The sequence below is a fragment of the Argiope bruennichi genome, chromosome 2 (assembly GCF_947563725.1).
Source record: "Argiope bruennichi chromosome 2, qqArgBrue1.1, whole genome shotgun sequence".
Classification (NCBI taxonomy): Eukaryota; Metazoa; Arthropoda; class Arachnida; order Araneae; family Araneidae; genus Argiope; species Argiope bruennichi.
In genome coordinates this window covers 52,343,921-52,365,746 of record NC_079152.1, presented here as the reverse complement: position 1 = coordinate 52,365,746, position 21,826 = coordinate 52,343,921, and the positions used below count along the sequence as shown (strand labels likewise).

Here is a 21,826-nt window from a genome sequence, read left to right as displayed (position 1 = left end):
AAAAAATGTTTCATAAGTACAATATTTGGCAAGGTTAAACGAATATAGGAATAATATAAAAATTGTAAACCATGTAGAAATATTCGCTTTTCCAAATTAATAATTGGAATTATCATATAAACTCACATGAAAATTCTGAGTGTCACTAATTAGAAATGCAAATAATATTGATAAATCTTAATCAATGTATTTTACAAATAATAAAAGTGGTGTTTAAAGAATTGCTTAGTAATGCTTCAAAATATTTGAAAAAAAATTGTATATACTTAGAAAACAATTTGTAAGTGAAATAAGAAGCGGCAGAGGCTTTAATTAATATATTAATCTTAATTTTACAAAAATAAAAATTATTATGCAACAAAAATCTTTTGAATTGTTAATATATAAAATTTAATACAAATTTTATTCATTTATAAATAAAGAAATTACAACAGAGTGAATTTACAAAGGTCTTATTTATAATATTCCCAGAAAAATGAATTGGAAAACAAGATTTTTCAAGAAATAGAAGAGTCTGTTAATCAATCAAATTGCTTTTTAAGTTTTAACACAGGAAAAACTTTGCAGAACTAATAGTATAGAAAATATAATAACAAATGGTTTCATGTTAGCACAAAAGTAGCATAGAATTCAGACATATTTTTCAGAATCAATAGAAAAATTGCGCTTATTCTTTATTAAATCGTATCAATCTTTCCAGTAATTGGATTAGACATTCGTGGCAATATACCATTTGGGCTCTTGGCAATGTAGGTGAAGAATATAAATAGTGCATTTTGATTGAGTACTTTAAAAAGAATAAATATTTGAGCAATTCTTTAAACATATATGGTAAAATTTAATAAATAATTTCAAGCTGTACAAAAAAATGTATAACTAAGAACTTTTAGATACATTTATATAATAAATGAAATTTTACTAATTTCTGAATGTGATATCAATCATATAAAAAAATATGAAGTTGAAAGGAATAGCGTCAGCGATAATCAAGCAAGAACACATTTTTATATCATAAATGTTGGCACAAAGTTTTCTTTTTAGAAGAAGAAACACATTAGGTGTAAGGAATAGCTGGATATTTTCACATGTATCGATCGATTTTAAACAGAGGACATAGTAACGATATTACAAATATCACAATGAATCACACCTATAAATAAGTACTATTGTGCACTCCAAGAAATGATCAGTTTGTGCATCTTATTCTCGGGCATCGAACTTATTTTCTTATACTTGCAATCAATGAATGCATACAAGATACAATTACGTTAGAACTAGAATCATGTTTAAAGACAATTACCATGAACCCCAGAGCTATACTTACAATCTATAACTGATACCTACATCCCTTTAAAATAGGGTTAAGCATGGTCCAGTTATTCATTTATGCAGAACAAACTCAAGGATAATTGTTTTGCAGAAAATGTACACCATTTAACAATTTTCCTCTCTCGATATAAAGTACAGATTTGCATCAAATGCCAGTAAGTACAAATTGCAGAATAATCTCATCTTTGATTCCAAATTATGACCAGTATTTAGTAATAAACGTGACATTTTTTTCAAAGGCTATAAAACTACTTCAAAACTGTATGTACACATAACTCAATCTAATAGCACTACTGTATGTCTAAATATATATTCATATATGTATACATATATATAGAATATCCTTCTATGTAATATAGTGAAAATACTTGGACTCGTATAGAAGATCGTGTGACAAATAAATATATATTATAATTTTACAGATCTCCCTTATACACAGTACCACATAACTAACATGCACAACATGTTACGAAGTGTTAAGTAACAAATCGCCACGTTGAACAGGTGGTTGGTTGTAAATCTGGGAACTATGCTATCAGCCGTTGCTGCTGAGACATGATTTAGAAGACTCTAGGACAAAACACAGTGGTTCCATCGACGTGCACATTTTGAAAGGAAAACAACAGATTGCAACTCCATAAAAAAATTCTTGTTTAAAAACATGAAGAAAAAATTGCACACAGTAACATACAGGATAATAATAACACGCAAATTAATATACAACCTATTTTTAACAACAAGAAACACTTTGGATGGAAATAAACACTTTAAAAAATCAATACACAGTATAATGCAATTTAAAAACTAAGAAATATAACCATCCGATGCAGAGGCTTTTCTTAAGATGAAACACACATTTCCCTTTTTTTTTTCTTTCTTGTATGTAATAAGATCTGGTTATAATAGGAATGTTCATGTCAAAGTAAAAAAAAAAAAAAGAATATTTATTCATTTATCGAATGAAATTATAAATAAAAAAGAAATGAAACAAGTATAGATTACATAGGACAAATAAAAAAATAATCCAAAAATGGTCTTTACAAATGAGTTATATCGGCGTGAAACATTTCCAATTCTTTTTTAGTAAACTATAATAAAAAAAATCAAAACAATAACAATTGTTATTTTACAAAGGAATTTTAAAAAATCCTTCCAAATTTAATTTTTCGGATAATGAAATTGAAATTTAAAATGGAAAGAGCTTTACGGATTTCTAAGTTAAGCGCTTCCTATTTCTTTAGAAACCAATATTTTTTTTTTTTTTAAAAAAAAGAAGAAAAAAAAAAAAAAAAAAAAACTTCACACTTTTTTTTTAAAAAAAAATTAGATTAGATTAAGATAAAGTTCTGCTTCTGCTTACCTCCTATTTAAATGAAAAGGACATTAAAGGGTTCTCGAATTACATTCAACTTACAAAATTCTTTCATTTCATTCTTTCCAATAGGAAACTTGATCCTCTTCAGAGTTTAATTTGTAGTTATTGAAATACTATTGCAAGACAATTCTTTTTTTTCCCCCCAAAATTAATGGCCAGCCCTCTGCAATGTGATCTTTGCTGATGTAAATTAAGAGATTGTTTCCTTAATGTAACAGGAGAATTTAGCAATAATGAAGTCAACTGTAAAAAGACACTAAGAAGTGCTATCTTATATATCTCCCCTACCTTTACCTCAAATAGAAACTTAATTGGAAGGAATCAACGAAAGGAAATAAAACGCAGAGATACAACCTTAATCCAGTTTAACACCGGTTCCTTAGGTTTATCTCACACAGCATAACTGCAAATGACATTAAGTAAAGATACCCCGCTTTCGGTCCAATTGACTGTTTGGACTTTTTTCACCCCCCTCTAATAGGCGGTCGATACATATACAGCCAGAGATAGAGCCAACAAATAAAACTCGAAATGTTGACAAGAAAACACCTCTCTGTCCCTGGATCCGAGTTTTATCGAGTGTTTCGGAAGAACTAACTTGGAAGCAAGGATTTACAACTGCGAGAAAATAGCCTACCCTAAAAAAAAAGTCAACATTCTCCTGGATTTAAGAGATCAACCGTTTATCGAGGGTTATTTCTTTCTGCAGCACACAAGAATAAGGAAAAATCACCGTAAAAAAAAAAAAAGAAATAAAAGATAACAAAGAGTCGGTGATGGTGATATAAAATCTCAGAAATCTGCCGAATTACGGATAATTTGATTCTGCCGAAAAGAAATCTTCGGAGAATGAGGTTAGATTGAGAAAAATCATTAATATTCCCGCGCGGTACTAGTAATTAAATTTATAAATCCATTAAAGGCGCGACTGAAAAGATGCCTGAATGATTGTCGCAGATATTTCTGCAATGAGGTTTAAAAAACTTTTTATAACACTTGTAGCTGGGTTTTTTTTGTTTTCGTGTAACAATGCATTGTATCTTTTATAAAATTTAGTAGATAAATGGATGAGGTAGTAAGAAATCATGTGAGATACGAAGAAATTCTAGAATTTATGCAGGAAAAAGGTAAATGAAATCAACTATCTTTACATAATTACATGTAATAACTTTTATTTGAATTAATTTATATTATTATTTTACAACCAATAAAACTAATTCTCGCAAAAAGAGTAAGTGCTTAAAAATATATAGATCAAAAATGCATGGCTCGCTTTCATAGTCTCTTTTTAAAGTTTAGCAAATGAAAAGGCAATATACGATTTTTTTTCCTGCACTTCAAATCAAGAGCTTAAACCAGTATTAAGTATATATTTATTTCTGTAAGTACTAGCAAATTCATATTATAACTCTACACTTTAAGTACACAAATAAAATGACTACTTTCTTTTAAGTACTGAGATTTAGAAAAGGCATGGATTATTTAAAGAGAATGAGTTCAGCCATTAGATTAAAATAAACTCATTTCGCACATAATTTGCGATGTATAACCTATTGAAGTGGTTTAAAATCAATTTTAAAAACAAGAGCTCTCGTACAAATTTTTCTTTCATGGAACAAACAATAATCAAGTAGTCAAATTTAAACCATATTTTAGAGACAATATTACAATTTTTATTCGGAAGATAAAAATTGGTTCGTTTCAGAACAGAACAGAAACAATATTTCGCATAACCTAGGAAAAACAAAAAAAGCTTTTCATTGTCAGAATGCATCTGTAAAGAGGGATGCGCGAATGAACAGCCTTCGTCCTCGGTCCCGTTAATGAACGACTTTCTGATAGCACATTTGAATAAAGCTTGGGGGTTAATGACTAAATGCCTCTTACGCTGGCAGCCATTTAAAGCTTTTTCCTGTTAAGTAGAATTTAACGATGAATTCTAATGGAAATAAGTTTTGGGCAAGCAAAATGACGCGATCGGCAATTATGTAGCATGGAAAAATTCTTAAGACAGCTTATATAGTTCAAGGAGTCGCAAAATAAGACGGCATTAAAAACGCAAATGGTTCGAAAAGGATTATGCAGTTTAATTGCTTGGAGATGTTTGCAGCGGCATGAATTCGCAATTATAAAGATTATAAGAAGACAGAGCGCAGGGTTTCAAGCGTTCTATTGAGATTTTTAAGATAAACATTTTCTTTATTAAGTGTTCATTTAAGAAGACGTAAAAGTCATCCACTTTTAACACGCTCTTATATAAAAAAAAAAATTATATTAATGAAGTTTGTACCAAGTTAGCATTAACTGAAATTTTTAAATTCGTTTTAATTACATATGCACGAGAAATGGTGCATATAATAAATTCAAACAGAAAATCAAACCAGAAAAGTTTTCCCTCATTAATTTCAGAATGTGGTCAGCGTTTTTAAGAAAGGAATTCTTCATAGCTACTAATATTTTTTTTAATCAAAACATTAATTGATTCTAATCAAAACATTAATTGGTCAAGAAACATCAGAAATAATAACCTGAAAATCCTTCCGAAATATTATGAATTAAAAAAAAAATCCTCTTGAATCACATAAATAAATAACATTATTTTAAGGGTTTAAAATTTTAAAATATAAATAAATAGCTAGAGTCGATGTGAGAATTGAATTGTTTTTATACAATAATTTCACTATAACACTATGTTATTTTTCATATTAGTCATATTTTTCTGTCCTTTGAATCCATATCTCAAATAGGATTGTTAATAATTTATTGCTATTTTAAAGACATAGCTTAAATGCATTTTTCTCTGATTCTTAACTATTATTAATCAAAAATTAAAAAAAAAATCCTAACGATTAAGACAACTTATTAAAATTTGCTAACTAATTTTATATCAAATCTTCCTATGCCGAAAAATGATATATTTATTTGTATATTGTATTTATTATTATTATTATTTATATTCCGTACATATAATTTATCCTTTTTTTTTATTTTACTCCATTTTTACCCATTTCTTTCAACACTATTTCCCAGTATTGTAGCTTGTATTTATTATTATTATTGCTTTTATTTATTCATTAATTTTATTGCTTTTTGAAAAAAGAATTGTCAAATACACTAAAAGAATTGTTTAATATACCTGTATATTTTAGTTTAGTATTTTACATTTGTGGAACACGAAAAGTAGCTGAAGTTAAATAGCACATAATAAATAAATACATAATGCGTTCTTGAAATTATTTGAAAAGGAAAAAATGTCGAAGAAAGACCTGCTTTCTATATAAGAAACTCCATGAAACTTAGCAATTTGTTTTTGTGGGTTTAGATGGTTTATGTAAATATCAACTAAGGAAATGGGGTCCTTGTTTAAAAACAAGTACAGTCAAAAGTATATTAAAAATATGAAATTACAATGTATTACAACATAAAATATATTATGAGCTAGTAAAGGAGCTTCGTCTCGTATTTAGGTTGGAAATATTATTCAGTATTCCGTGTCACGGATCATTAGTTGTGCTTCTTGAGGGACGACAACCTTAAGAAGCTCTCTGGATCGGAAGGTTGAGCGAGCGGAAATGCTGTTACACAAATCCAACAAATAACACGTAACAAAAGGAAGGGGACAAAAACCAAGGAATGTAATCATCGTCCGGATTATTGTGATGGATGAGGACCGGTGGTCGTTATAGGAGCTGGTCTATAACCGGATAGAGTAAGGACATGTGCTCGGCTCCTTTGATGGGGAGTTTGTTGATTGAGTAGTGATGGATCATTTCGGGTATGCTGGAAAATGGATTGCTGAACTGTCCCAGGATGAATCGACCGTCGCTGTGGACTATCTTCATATGCATAAAGCCACGGGCACTCCTGCAAAGACAAACAACACATGCTCAGTCACACAAGAGGAAGAGGAAACGCGTTGCAAAAAATAGCATATGGATCATGAATATTATAGTAACAATAATGCAGATGAATACATGAAAACAAAGCAGATGGGCCATGAATATCATAGTAGTACTTCAGAGAACATCATCATAAGGTTTGGGTTAAACATAAGAAATGAATAACTGTGATTTCAAGAATAATATAATATAATAACTGACTCGCAGACGGAAACAGATAAGTCATAAATATCGTGACAACACTTTATATAGCACTCGGGATGTATATTGAATTGTTAGATATATACTGTTAGCAAAGTAAGAAATGATAATGCGCACAAAGCAAAAGGACCCAATTTTGAAGATTTTGCAGAAAGCAGATTGTTGTGAATATTAGAATACAAATATGAACTATTATAAGAACAAGAAAACTTATTTGACAATTAATATTTTTTTTTTCTAAAAGAAGAAAAGAAAATATGAGTAACACATTCGATTTCAGAATTCCAGTTTATATAGATTACACACTTCACAAAAATTGTGGAATTGCCTAGTAGGAGGGATTCTGGCGTTCATTTTATAAAATTTAGAAAGCAACAAAATGTATTTACTATTAGTTAAATCACATTTCAGAACAACAACTTTTAATTTAATCATGAAAAATCAATATGTATATCCTTTTATTAATTTTTATAATTAAAAAAATCTGAATTTAAAAGGGTACGATTTTTAAAAATGATGTATTAAGTTCGATATTTCATTTATTAATTTTCACTAAAATAGTAATCTGATAATTTACGACAAGGTGGATCAAAAACATAATCCAATACAATAGAAAAAAAAAATAATAATTTTACCCACTAAACAATGCTAATTTTTTTCAGCTAGAACCTCTCGAAGCACGGTGAAAAGTAGTAGAAGATTTCATCTACAGCCAAACACAAAACGACAGATATAAACATAACAAAGTTACAATAGAATAGCAAGTCATGTTCCATTATAGAGATCAAAGTACTTTTTCTACCTAGTATGGAAAGCTAGAGAAAGGCGTGAAGATGCAAATCTGAGCTGGAATCTCACGGTCTGTTACGTTTTCTCGCAAATTACGAAATTCAAGATTCCCTATATCTCCTGCAGACAATACTGAAAAGGAACAATGCCTAAAAAAAAATCGAGAAAAAAAAAAGCAAGAACAGTAGTAGACGGGGTGCCAAATGCGACGAATTGTGATTAATGACATCACTTTCAGCCTCGCGAGTAGCGCGCGCGAGGGTTTGTCTTTTTAAGCCCCCCCCCCCCATCCGCGGAGATTCCTTCTTTTTTTGCTTGTTTTATGTAGACGATGAATGTAGCGAGTTGCATCGTGGATCGAGGTTCGTGTTGATTCAGCCGCAATCCCTGTTTCTTGTCAAGATGGCTGATCGCTACTTTCCCTCTTTTCTTTTTTCCATCTTTCTTTTATCTCAGACTTGGAAAGAAAGAAAAACGAAACCAACCGGGAAATCTACTTCTTTTTTCTTATATTGACGCATTTTTGCAATACGAAAAGAAAGTCAATTCTGGCTGTCTTATAATGTCGCAAGTAAGGCAGCAACAATACAGTCGGCAGATGGGAAATTTTGCATGCAATTAAAGTTCAAAGAAGGCAATTAAAAGTTTTTCCCCATATGCATAAATCACATTATTTAGTTGCGACAAAGCTTCACTTCTAAATTTTCAACGGAAGCACTGTAAAAGACAATTCAAGGTGATAGCACATAAAAGGCCAAGCCAGTGAGTACCAATACGCGCAGCTAAATAGTTCTGAGTACGATTCTATGATAATTAATATGTTGATGTACAGTACGCCCTCAGGCGTCAAGCTCATGAAAATGATACGACAGAACGCCTTACGACGTAAACGGCTTAATCCGCTCTATCATATCACATAATTTTATAATTATGCGTTGTGACACCTATAGGCAATGTATGAAATTTAGTAGTGTCTCAGCAGGCACTGCCACCAACCATCCATCCTGTCCATCAACATGTTAAAAGATAATTTATGCGCTTGAAGATAATACAGGATTAAAAATTGGTGTTCTATGTACTAAAATTTGTTTAAAACAAAAGTTTCATATTTTCATAAATCCTTATATATAAAAATAAGTATTACATCCATGTACCGGTGATATGGCCATTTGTGCCAGTTTGAATGCAGTTACCAAATTTGTTAACAAATCATTAGAAAAGTTTGCAGATTGGATCCACATGACAAGAGAGTAAAAAATCTTAACAAGCTGATTGAGCGTTATATGAAGTGAGTACAGAGTTTCCTCGGTTACCCCTTACGACTTACCCCTCTCCAGATAACTTTTAAAATAACATAGTCACTTTTCTATTATACAGCGTAGTTTTCAACAATTAATGAAAATCTAAACTAATCCACACGTATTAAACTCAAGTAAGGTCAACTTAGATAAAATAAATCGGAATTTATGTGGGGAAAAAAGCCGCCTTCAAATTTATTAGAAATGGGAATTTACAGCTAAAAAATATGGAAAAGAATAATTACAAAATAATAATAATTTTTTTTCCAAACGCTGAGTATCTCTTCTTTGCTCTTATAACTTTTATTAATAATAAATATTTCAAATCTGTTCAAAAGTGAATTGAGTAATCTTTTAATTCTAAAGAAAAGCTAATTAACACTTCTCCTTAATGAAAAGACAGAAATGACTTTTATCAAATCCTCCAATTATTTTCAAACCTTGTTGGTAAACTTCCGAAAGGTTTAGATTATTCAATTTCACAGAAAATTTTGTCAAAATCAGAAATCCACTAGATTTCACCAACTCGACGCATTCAATATTTGTTATTAACTCAAATTTAAGTTTGAGAATAATAAAAATGCTGCATTTAATTTAAAATCCAGTTTTTTTTTATTATTATTACATCTTTATTGCAACAATTATACTTCAGGAACAATTATTTTCGACGGAACACTTTATGATAGTTTCAAATCCTTGCTCAAGACTGGGGCTTTTACAATGATGTGGGAATCAAGTAAGAAATATTCGGAGTCTCGTAAACACTAGCAGCAAGCGTTTCTGTAAATCTGGTGGATTAAAGCAATACACTATTCTGAAGATTCCATTCAGAATTTGCAACATTAAAAAGATTAAATTTATTTATTTGTTTAATGGTGTGTGGATTAGTTTAGTTTAGTTATATTAACGTCCGGTTTGAAGCAACACTAGGGCTATTTTAGGACGAACCTCGTAATTTTGAATCGCGGTCAGATAACGAGGACAACACCTGAGCTGGCACCCCCCTCTCCACACCACACCACACCAGCGGATGGACGTTTGGTCAGGACGGATTTACCCCCTTACACGATGTTTCTTCGGTGGAATCGGGTCTCGAACCTGAAACCCTCCGGTTCCGAAGCTGAGACCTTACCACCAGGCCACCGCGGCCCGTAATGGTGTGTGGAAGAGTGTATTCTATTTCCCTACTCATATGAATAGTCGAGCAGTGTTCTAATGAATTAAAACCCAAATATGGTCTACGGACATAAAATGGAGGAAGCAAATTATGGGTTCTATACACAGGTCATATTCTTAATAATCGTTATTCAAAATTTTGAGAAGCGAAATAAGACTTAGTAACGAGACACTCGTGGTCGGGCTGGCTACTTAAGATATTTCCAATCGACTTCAAAAGAAACAAATGTAGACCTGCTTCCTTCGAAAATCCCCCAGGAAAGCAACTTATTCCCATATGTAGGATATAAAGACAGCCTCATGCGCTAAATATTGTTCTGAATCATTTTGACTAATAGAAGACACCTTTCCCTTTATCACGAGTTCTTGATTCGTGGAACTGGTTAAATTTATTTAGACCAAGTGATTGAGCAATCATTGCAAGAATACATGGACTTAGTAAAGCTGCTTTATATCGTAGATGGGATCGCGAATTGCACTTTTGTGCTCGAAATAGAGATATAAGGGATCTAAACCAACGATATCAATAAAACCATTTGAGAATGATCAAAACAAGTTCGAAAGAAATGTCTAGCAATAATACACAATACAGACATTTAATAAAACAAACAAATATAAAAAAAATGACGTAAATAAAAAGAATCTGTCTATTAAGTTGAAAATATACCCTAAAGAAACTCTGAATAAATTTGCATTTTTTTTTAATGAACAGCAGAACAATGACAGACCTCGGATTTAGTAAACAAAAATCAAGAGCTTAAAATAAAGTGATTATTCTTCCTCCCATAAACTCATAAAGAAATACAAAAATAAAAAAAAATAAAAAAAATAAAAAAAAAAAAGAGGAAGGGAAAAAAAGCCCCGCCAATCGTTAAGAATCACACGAGTCATTAACGTCTAGAAAAGCAACAACCACCCATCCAATCCCCCGTTTCGTAAAGTGTCACCGACCCATTAGAGAGCCGAATTTTAACGACGTTAAAACGCAATTAAATAAATAAAAACTCCTGTTTTAATGAGCCGTAGCGATTATAAAGACATCGGACTCTATATAAATGGAATCTTTTAGATGGAAGCAGGCAGAATTGAGTGAAAAAGAAAAAGCAAAACAAATGAACCTAAACTCTGAGCCTTCCCCTAACTGAACAGCTAAGCGTAGCAACTCGTAAAATAGCATCTGATGTAAATTTAAAACGAAATAAAAATGAATGAAGACTTGTAATGGAAAACGAAATACGTAAATAGCGAACGTCTTCGCTGAAAGCCTTCGACAAGAAACGCATGTATTTCCATTCTAATGAAATAAAACTAGCAATACGTTGCATGAAACAGGGAAATGAGAGCAGCAAAACAAAATGTAAGTGGCTTAAAGGGATTATTTGCATGCTAGATTCTGCGCTTTTTATTCAAAAAGATTTCATGGAATTCGAGATGTAATCCTCTTATGTCAAACAAGCTGTAATAATTGGAATTGGTTTTGTTTTTCACTTCACTAAAGTAAAGCCCAGCATGCAGAACAAATAGAAAAATGTCAGTTGCAATAAAATAAATAGAAGGATTGAGAATTTAAGTACATACACGAGTGCCCGTTTCTATTTAAAAAAATATGTTCCCTTTATCGATAATGCATGTAAAGATTTGTAGCATAATATCAAGGAGATTCAAAACAACAGGACATTTTTTAATGAGAATAAATGAATTAAAAAGAAATATATCAGCAGTATTGCTTTTTGAATTAAAAACATAAAACAGAGCCTTGGATAATTTTTTAAACGATTAGCATTTTCTTTAAATGTTGATATCACAATGTCTTTCTCAGCAGATATCTTACGACATTTATTTATACCTAGGCTTAAAATATTATCTTCGTACGTCAAGTATCAGGATTCAGTTCTTCATCCCTTGCATATAAAATACAGCTTTAAAAACGAAAGGATATTGCTTAGTTTTAACGGATATTGATTTGCGTAAAATAATAACAGATAGTGAATTTTTCACTTATCAATAAAAAAAATTTGACATTTTAGAAAGCATCATTATAAAATTTATGTCTGCATGGGTGGTGATGTCTTCCTCTATCAGAGGTAACTACTTTTGGTAGGCGATACATATTCAACGGTACAGCATCTGTACCATCATAAGTTTTAAATCATAAAGCTTTCATTCCTTCTGCAATATTCTGCTTTTTCACATAACATTTCATTGATAATTTTTACTTTTCAGTCTTACCCCATCGTTCCATGTATGACAGCATTTATTGTTAACTAAAGAATTTAAAGTAATAGAGCGAAAAATTCTTATTGTCTAATGTTAAAAAATAGGAAATGCACTTTACTGTTCAAAATGCTAGTGACAGAGGGAGGGGTTGTGGTGGTAACATTATAAGCCAGATAACAACTTCCGGAGAAGAGTGTACACTTTTGTCTAGTGGCTTTGTTACAGGGTTAGGAACCCTAACGTTGCGAGTTCGAACCTCAACCTGCACAGGGTAAAAAAAGAACAAGTTAAAACTAAAGAAATAATTTAGGAAACTTAAACTCACTTGAGAGACAGGGAATAATCTTGTTTGGAACTTTCGCTGTTCCTCACTAGATAGCTGCCTTCCTTGAGCACCCGCAGTAAGTTCTCGGCGTCCAGCCGACTAATGGACCCGTGGTACCACCTGCAAAATGAGAAAAAAAAATCATAAAAGTGCCTATGAATGAAAGTTGCCTAGTGACCACCTAACATTACACTAAAACTTTTTAAATACTACAAACGCCCAATTAAACGTGTTCACCAGTGGGGGAAAAAATGCCATAAAATACAGAAAAAAAACCCTAGGAATGTTAAATGACCACCTGCAAAATGAGAAAAAAAAATCATAAAAGTGCCTATGAATGAAAGTTGCCTAGTGACCACCTAACATTACACTAAAACTTTTCAAATACTACAAACGCCCAATTAAACGTGTTCACCAGTGGGGAAAAAATGCCATAAAATACAGAAAAAAACCCTAGGAATGTTAAATGTTTAATATTAACGCTTTGTATTAAAATAAATTTTTTTATCATATATAGTTGCATAAAAAGTTGCTTCACAATATAAACATGTTACCGAAGAGAAGCATTATATTTTAAGAAAGATGCATTTTGACTCCATGGACTCTCTCAATCTTTCCAACTATCCTTCATTTTTGAAACCTTTAAAACGTAATTCAATTAGATATTTGTGCCGCTAGGTGGTGAGCTGTACATTTTATAGCTTGCCTCCAAGCAAAATAAATAAATGCCAGTTCATTAATAGTTGCAAATTAAATATATTGTTACTTTGGAATCAATTATTGAATTTTTGGCGTTTTTATCACATGTTGTTGTTAATTGTGTAATGGATTATCTCAACTTTCTCTTCTATCCACTACTTGTGAAGAACGCAAGCGCGCCATGTCTTTCACGGGTTGATTGAATGCTTGTGCTGCTTGGGCTGTACAACTAATCTCTCGTCCTCAAAGACTGTATCATGCGATTAAGTTTTAAAACGTTTAAAAAAAATGATTCCAAAACCAGATAAAGAATAAATACCTATACATAAAGTTTCAAATAAAATATATTGGTATGCTGACAGCTATTTTTTGACTCTTGCTGTTTTACGATAAACGCGTTGCTACTTATGTGGGCTCAACACATTTGTTATTTATAGTCGTTTAAATCTTATTAATAAAATGTTTCCACTTTTTATACACTAAGTAAATAATACCTATATCATTTAACTTTATTTTCAAACGGATTAATCCTCTAAAATTTTTCAAATCAAAAAATTGCAAATCGAAATTGGAAAATGCGAAGAAACAAGGATATAGTCAGTGTTTTTCTTACTTATCTTATTTATTTCATGATATTAATAAATCTATTCTGGAAATTTCCCTAGATTCTGATATTTAATTTACAGAAACAATTCCATTAATATTCATTCTTTCAAACGCAAAACACGCAGATAGAAAATATGGAGTGAAATCCCTTGTTCTCACAGTACTAGTACAAACAACCGCCATCAAACATACCCACTCCGAAACTTTCTTGAGCGTAATAAAGCAAGGATAATACCAACCACCCTCGGTTTCAGAGTCGGACATCACAGAGTTTCGTCGTCGCTAATTACCATCTGTCCAAGAACAAAGGGTTCTTGATCACGGAATAAAAGGCTGTATTATTAATTTCTCTTCTGGCTTCGTCCTCAAGAGCAGCGGGGTACACGCGTCTGCCCTGAAAGCAATCTTGCCCTTCCAGTTCAATAAGCTTCAGGGTCAGACGATATCTTCCCTGCAGAGATAAAAGGAGAATGCCTTGGACCCCGGGATTAGGAAGGTAATCCTCTTATTGTTCTGCTGTGTACACCAGATAAGAGGCAGGGCAGGAAAATAAGGAATAGTGATGTGTTTGCTTAAGAGATGTAAACCCGCAGGGGATAACAGACCATATTTGCAAACAAGTCGTGTTCCCCATTCCTTTTTTTTTACTTTCCCTTTCTCCATCATCATTTTTTCCCAGTAATAATGTCGTAATGAAGCTATATAAAGGGTAGAACAAATAATTCAGTTGATAAGATGAGAATGAATGCTGAAGGAAATTAACTTCTATCGGTGAGGTTACGACCCTGGGATTTTTATCTCCCACAATTCATTTAAAGAGCAGGAAACGCTTTATTCAACAGCTGCGGCATAATGAGTGCGGTTTTCCACACGTTTCAACTTTATCTTAAACCATGAACAGATATTTAATCACATTCTTACAGATTTTGTTACACAGCAATAAAATTATTTGCCATTAATACAGCATTGCCATACACTTTTCCTAATTTAAGACTGGTATTTAATTTTGAATTGAGCATTAATATGCATATTATTACTAAAAAGATGAACGCTCTTTATTTGTCATATGATCTTTTTTAAATATATAACCCTTTTCTTTTCTTTGCTTGTTTTATAATTTTTTTTCTAATACAAATACTGATATATAGATTTTCATTACTTTTAACACTAAATAATGAAATTTATATTAAATAAAACTTTTGGCTTTACTATAATTTTTGTAATTCATTAAAAATTAAATAAATTAATAACAATTTTTTACACATTTATATATATTATGTATTCATAAATTTAAAAAATGCCAATTAGCAAATTTTTATTTTAGAAGGTTGAAAATTCTGCAAAACAAATGTAACCTCACTTTATAAACAATATTTCCTTTTTGACAAAAAAGTAGGATAGTTTAATGAAACTAAACAAATTACAATTGGTAAATATAAAATGTTATTAAATAATCCATGGCAATCTATTTTAGTAGAGAAATCCATGAATCACTTTTTCAACGTTTTAAAAATTATTTGATTTGATTTATTAAATTCACATTCCACTTAGAACTAGGAGAAGATTACGAGGAAGATTTTTGAGCTGGTTGTAAGCTAGAGGTTTAAATTTTATCCAATCATATGGAATCATCGTTACTTCCCTGGCCATACGAGATTCCGTTTTTGAATTTAAAGGGCTTAAAAAGACATTATTATGAAGTCGAGTTTACATGCTCATCAGATTAAGAGAAAGATCGCTGTCATTTTTTTCAAATCTAAACATCAAGAAAAATTTTAATTAATTAAAAATCTATCCATATTTTGATGTTTTTATGCGATATCATCCGAAATATAATCTTAAAAACAATTTTTACACCATCTAAACCTTTTAAAAAGTAGCTTGCCATGATACCAGTTTATATTTGTGTCATTTTTAATTTCTAATTTTAATAAAATTTTCAAAATGAATTTTATAAGATATTTATAACGATACGTATGTTGCGAAAAATACAGAAGAATTTCTTCGTTTATCAAATTACTCGACCACGTGCTTTCGCCAAAGGTTAAATTATGGTTATAAAATTATCTTTCTTGGACATTAATTCTAAAGTAGGACTTTTATTTCTTTGTATAAGAACATTTTAATATGCAGTAGAAACAATTTACTTTTTAAATACAACATTTTATAATAGTTTGATTTTTTTTTGTTGTTGTTGTTGCTTCGACTAAACATTTTCATTTTGATTCATATTTTACCACTTTCTTTATTTTTAATTGGAACGATTTGATATAAGCTCTTTATGCCTACTTTTAGCTCTATCTTATTAAATAAAATTTTATTTCATTTAATAAATTTTGTTCATTTTCTTCCACGGTTCTATGTTTTCTATTTCTCGCTTCAAAGTCATACTAAAAAATAAGTAATTTCTTTTTAGTTTTGTATTTTAATTAACAGAATTTGGAATTTATTTTAATTTCATGGTATCTGTAATTTAGATCCCTCCATTAGCAACCACAATCACATATGGCGGTATTATTTTTACACTTTTGTTAAATGTTTAATTATAAGTTCATCTCTGTTTCTTCAAAAAAAAAAAAAAAAAAAAAAAAAACGGCACATTAAAATTTTGAGCATTTTTTTTAAATTCTAAGTAATTACGTTGCGATTAATTGCAGAAGTACGATATGATCAGATCAAATTTCAAAATTTGTCTATATTTAAATATTAGCATTTGCTCTTATTATATAACATGGTGTACAAAAATATTTCATTCTTCTATCAGTACAGCCTTTTTACTTTTCAAAAGTAGAGAATTTTTTTATAACACGAAGAAGCATTTTTTTTTTTTTTTTTTATGGCGACTAAATTTTGAAACATCCAATACACAGGTACTGGATCTATTTCATTGTATAAGTTTTATTGGCTTGATGTATTATTCCGATACAAATATGCCATGATTATTTTCCAAGTCTCGTGCATTTGTTCATTCCTTACCCTTGCTTTTCCAGCGTCAGCTCGGCATCCACTTTTTCACCCACAGCACTCAGAGCAGCACAACCGAAATTCAGGGACAGATTCTGTCTGGCTTTCCTGGGCGAATCGGAATTCAGGTTCAGATTCAAGTTCAAGTTAGGCCTGGATGAAAGACCTACAAGGAAAAACGAAGAAAATTATCACAGGTAATAATGAAGTAATTGCATAGTTACCATTTCTTTGAAACAAAAATGCAAGGATTATGGGAGTAATCTTAACCTTAAAGTGCTTCGCAGTTATCTCTTTTGGATATGTAACAACATAACATTTCAGTAAAATAAAAATATTTACTCTTATTTCATTCCATTTTCTAATTGAAATAATATTTTCAAGATAGAAATCTCAGCTGAAATAGAACATTGTCTCGTATAAGTTGCCGACACCTTAAACGCAGACAAATTATACCCTTATGTCTTTATACTTGATATGTTCGTCTTTTTTTTTATATAAAAATAATTTTGCTTTTGATTCATGAAAATATCATTTTTATATAACTTAAATGATTTTTTTTTTTTGCATAAGAAACATAAGTTTGGCATTTTATTTTGTCTATTCATTAATTAACAAATTAACGATTATTTACATTGTTTAACTTAAACAGGCAGGGATGCTAATCGGCAATAAGTTAAACAAGAATAGGAAGCTGTATGGCTGTATGTGCGTAGATCGCATCTAAGTGGTCTAATCATCTAATGGCTGGTTATTGTAGGGGATTACATTAGCAATTTCAGCAGTATTACATTTTTGTGTGAAATAACGTCGAATTAAAGTAATTTAATAAAATAATAAAAGCATAAGTTACTTATTTTTCTCCCAAATTTGCAGAAATTAAACACGCGATAAAAGTAACAATTCTAAAATAAAATGTGCATTGCACAACTATTCGAATAATTGCATCAATATAATTTATATAAAAAAACAACAATATTATTGAAAAATAAAATAGCAATTATTTTATAATTGTATTATTTGTGTAATTTAAAAAAAAATACTTTTGATAATGTACTGGAAATTTCTTTAGTAGTACTTTTTCAAGTGTTTTAAAAGAGAAAAGCAAAATGCACTGACGTCACACTATGGACTATAATAGAATCAACTCAGACGGAATGCTATTTTGTAATCTCCGATCTTTGATGGCATTTGTAAATCAAATGAAATGCCGTAAACAAGAATCTCGACACTCATTGATTTCATTATTTTTCTGGTCACGTATGAATGTGAAGAATAAAACAGTCTCGGAATGTGAGTTTCGATGCCAATGATGACGATAAGGGATTTAGTATCATTGTAATCGAATTAAATCATTCATTTACTAGCAGAATACTTTTGGGAAGCAATAGTGACGGAAATTCAACGCTTAACTGATGTAAGCTGGGGCATACAGGTATATAACATAAAACTCAAGTCAGTGTAACTGCAAGTTACTTTTGCGACAATAAATTATACCACTAGTGTATCTGCTTTTTTTAGAACTATACTGAATAAATTTTCAAGAGAATGACGAATAAGATCTGGATGAACAAAACAAATCTCAACACTGATTAAAGTGGGACTTCTCCATTTTCTTGCAATTTTATTTTACTTTGTATTATTTTCTATACTCAGTATGAATGCAAAACAATATAAAATGACAATTAAAATTATATGAGTAAATATATGGATGCTAGATTGATTTTAATTACAATGATTAATAAAATTACTCAGTTTACTATGAATTTTATGATGAATGAATGAAATGAATTTAAACATTAAAATGATTGCTAAAAAGTAATGAATGAATATTTTCAAAAGATCTTTTTATGTTTTGCTCATTTTATTACAATAATACGAGGAGGGTAATCTGCCCAAGATATTTTCATAAAAAAATGTCTTTTTTCTTTATGAAATAAGATATTTGATATTCCCAAGTAAATTTCGAAACACACATTAATATTACTGCTTTCGCAAAGCTTCGGATTATATTATATAAACAAGGGTAAAAAAATATATATCAAGAGGAATTTTTGTTATTTTATTTATTATTTTATAGAAATACGGAAATGAAAAGTGTAGACGAAAAAAAAAAAAAGAAATGAGAAATGTGGGGAAAATAAAAAACTCTTTATCTACATAATATTTTTTTTGAGCAGAATGATATACAGGGTGTCTCAAAAACCTTGACCGTGGCTTTTATTTCTTAAATATTGATCATATATACAGTAAATTACAAAGTTGTGTAAAAAAAAGTTCCAAAATGTTATGAAATCGATTAAAATTTTCAAGAGATTAAACTTCAAAAAATACAAAATTTAAATTTTTATACGGACCCCGTAGAAAAAAATTCCCAGTGAGTAAAATGTGCCTCATCCTCTAATAAAGTCATGTACAAAATTTCAGAATTTTATCACGAAAACTCCCAAACATATGTTAAAAGTTGGTGAAGGGTCAATCACAAATAAAAATGCAAATGTTTATGAACTTGTAAAATGCAAATGTCAATGAACTTGTAAAAAAAACTTATGTAATCTATCCTTTAAGCTATTATTTCGACAAATTTTAAATATTTTTGAACCAATAAATAGCAAAATTATTATTTATTTATTCAATCATTACTTTCTTTGTTAATTTGTGCATGACCCCTAAAACACGAACATCCGACATGATTTTTACTCTTTGTGAATTCATATCCAGGCATCGAAAAGTGGTCATTCATATCCAGGCATCGAAAGTCAACATTTATGTAGTTTCATATCTTCGAAACTTTTTCTAATAAATTACTGAAATTTTGTACATGGCCTTATTAAAGGATGAGGCACATTTTACTCATGGAGGGGGGGGGGGGTTTCTACGGAGTCCGTATAAAAATTTAAATTTTGTATTTTTTGAAGTTTAATCCCCTGAAAATTTTAATCGATTTCATAACATTTTGCACCTTTTTTTTACGCAACTTTGTAATTTACAGTATATGTTTATGATCAATATTTAAGGAATAAAAGCCACCGGCAAGGTTTTTGAGATGCCTTTAAAAGTTTAGTGCCGTAGCTAAAATAGAGATAATTTTTGGGACAAAGAATATAAAATAATTAAGGAGGGTTATTTAATTTGCATTGTCAAATCATCTACAAAACAGTTTTATTTAGTTTCAATACCATTACATGAAATACAAACGATTCTTCGCTGTTAAAGAATATTTTTGAGAGACGGAGCGATTTACGCTCTCTGAGAAAGCAGACATGCATCTTATGCATGGAGCTGCGAATGGAAAAGAGACCTTCAAGTTTTATGTACTATGTATGAATGCTTTCCCAATAGGACAAAATCTGATCATAAAATTTTTCTGCGGTTACATCGCTAGCTTTGCGAAAGCGGTTCATTTCATATCAAGAAACTTGACGCAAATCGATCTGTCCTCAGCATTTCCTGTTTTTTCCGCCTATGCTTTTCATTTCTGATTCAATATTGCCAAACAAAAAATGCTTCTTCATATATTTTTTACCTGTCTTTAAAATTTGGCCCATAAATCTAGAGACAACCAGTACATATAATTAAAAATAATTATTGTATTGCAGGTAGTTTTTTTTTCATGTTTAGTTATATTAACGTCCCGTTTTTAAAGCAACACTAGGGCTATTTGGGACGGAGCTCGTAATTTTGAACCGCGGTCAGATAACGAGGACGATACCTGAGCTTGCATCCCCATTCGGAACTTCCCCTCCACATCAGCAGGGGGTCGTTTGACCCCGACGGATTTAACGTGCACCGTTTTTCGATGGAATCGGGTCTCGAATCTGAAACCCTCTGATTTTGAAGCCCAGACTTTACCACCAGGCCACCATGGCATTTAGGTAGTTTATGAAATAGGTTTAAAATAGTTCAACCTGCACTTATTTAGATATAGTTAGCAGTGATAAACACGAAATCTCTAAAATGGTAGTTATGTAAAATTATATCTAATAACTGCGTCCAATTATTACACATAATTTTACTTTCTGTTCACATTTAAAGGGGCGGAAGCAAAAATTAACAATCAAGTTTAATGACAAAAGAACTTTTAAAGGAAATTGTTATTATTGTGAATCAAAAGATAAATACAAATTGAGCATTTCACATATTTCTAAGCATTTTTTTAAATGGCACATGAATTAAATAAAACTGCATAAATATATGACTCAGTCGTTTTATTCGATCTGCGTAATACTCTCGAAAGAATTGCTTAAAAATACAATAAGCTCGAACGAGCTCTCCGTTCTTTCTCAATAAGTGGTTCTTATCGCTCACACCCGACATTAAAAGCAGGCGATTACAAAAATCAGCTAATGAACCGCGACGCTTTGAGTAAATACATAAACGTGCTATTGATTAAGTAAATGGAAACAGTTTGTGCATGCATTAACATCCAATTCTCCTAACACTCCGAGGGAATGAATAATGGGGCTGAATAGAAAATACCACTCGCGAATTTCAACAGCAACAAAAGCTTTTCTCCCGGTCTTCAGAGAGAACAGCAATCAAAGGATGGAAAATAATGGAAGGAAGCTCTCCGTCGTCTGCCGACCATAGCCGTGCGATATGCTTCCATTTGTCGCATTTGTCTCTGGGGGACGCTCCAGAAGAGGATACCAACTCTTAAAAGAATTAAGTAACTGCCACACGTTCAGCTGTCAGCAGCGAAACGTGGCACAGCGGCGGAATTCAAGCTTAAGACGCAAGAATTCAATATCTACAGGGAAACGGCGACATTCTTTAGTTCGATAGCAGCAAAACCGAGTACGGGAGCATTAAAGGAATTAATTATTTCTACAGTTCGATGGAATGTATAAACATCAAAGGTTTTATCCTAATCAAATGTAAACAATCAGAAGGAGAGCAAATAAGGTACACAGGCTGCGAAAGAACATGAATAAAATATAGGTGCCAT

General features: G+C 31.0%; 1 protein-coding gene across 2 annotated transcripts in view; it reads right to left on the bottom strand.

The window, feature by feature from the left end:
* Positions 1–3,670: 3,670 nt before the first annotated feature.
* The window catches only part of LOC129989279 (uncharacterized), a 354,012-nt gene continuing 335,856 nt past the window's right edge, over positions 3,671–21,826 (bottom strand). The window contains exons 6-8 of one of the 2 annotated variants that reach the window (XM_056097704.1): positions 16,891–17,044; positions 12,610–12,729; positions 3,671–6,568 (exon numbers count right to left, since the gene is read on the bottom strand). In XM_056097704.1, the coding sequence (XP_055953679.1) occupies positions 6,385–6,568; positions 12,610–12,729; positions 16,891–17,044 (458 nt within the window). In that variant the 3' untranslated portion in view covers positions 3,671–6,384. The remainder of the gene's footprint in view (positions 6,569–12,609; positions 12,730–16,890; positions 17,045–21,826) is intronic. The other variant, XM_056097715.1, reaches the window with a different exon arrangement.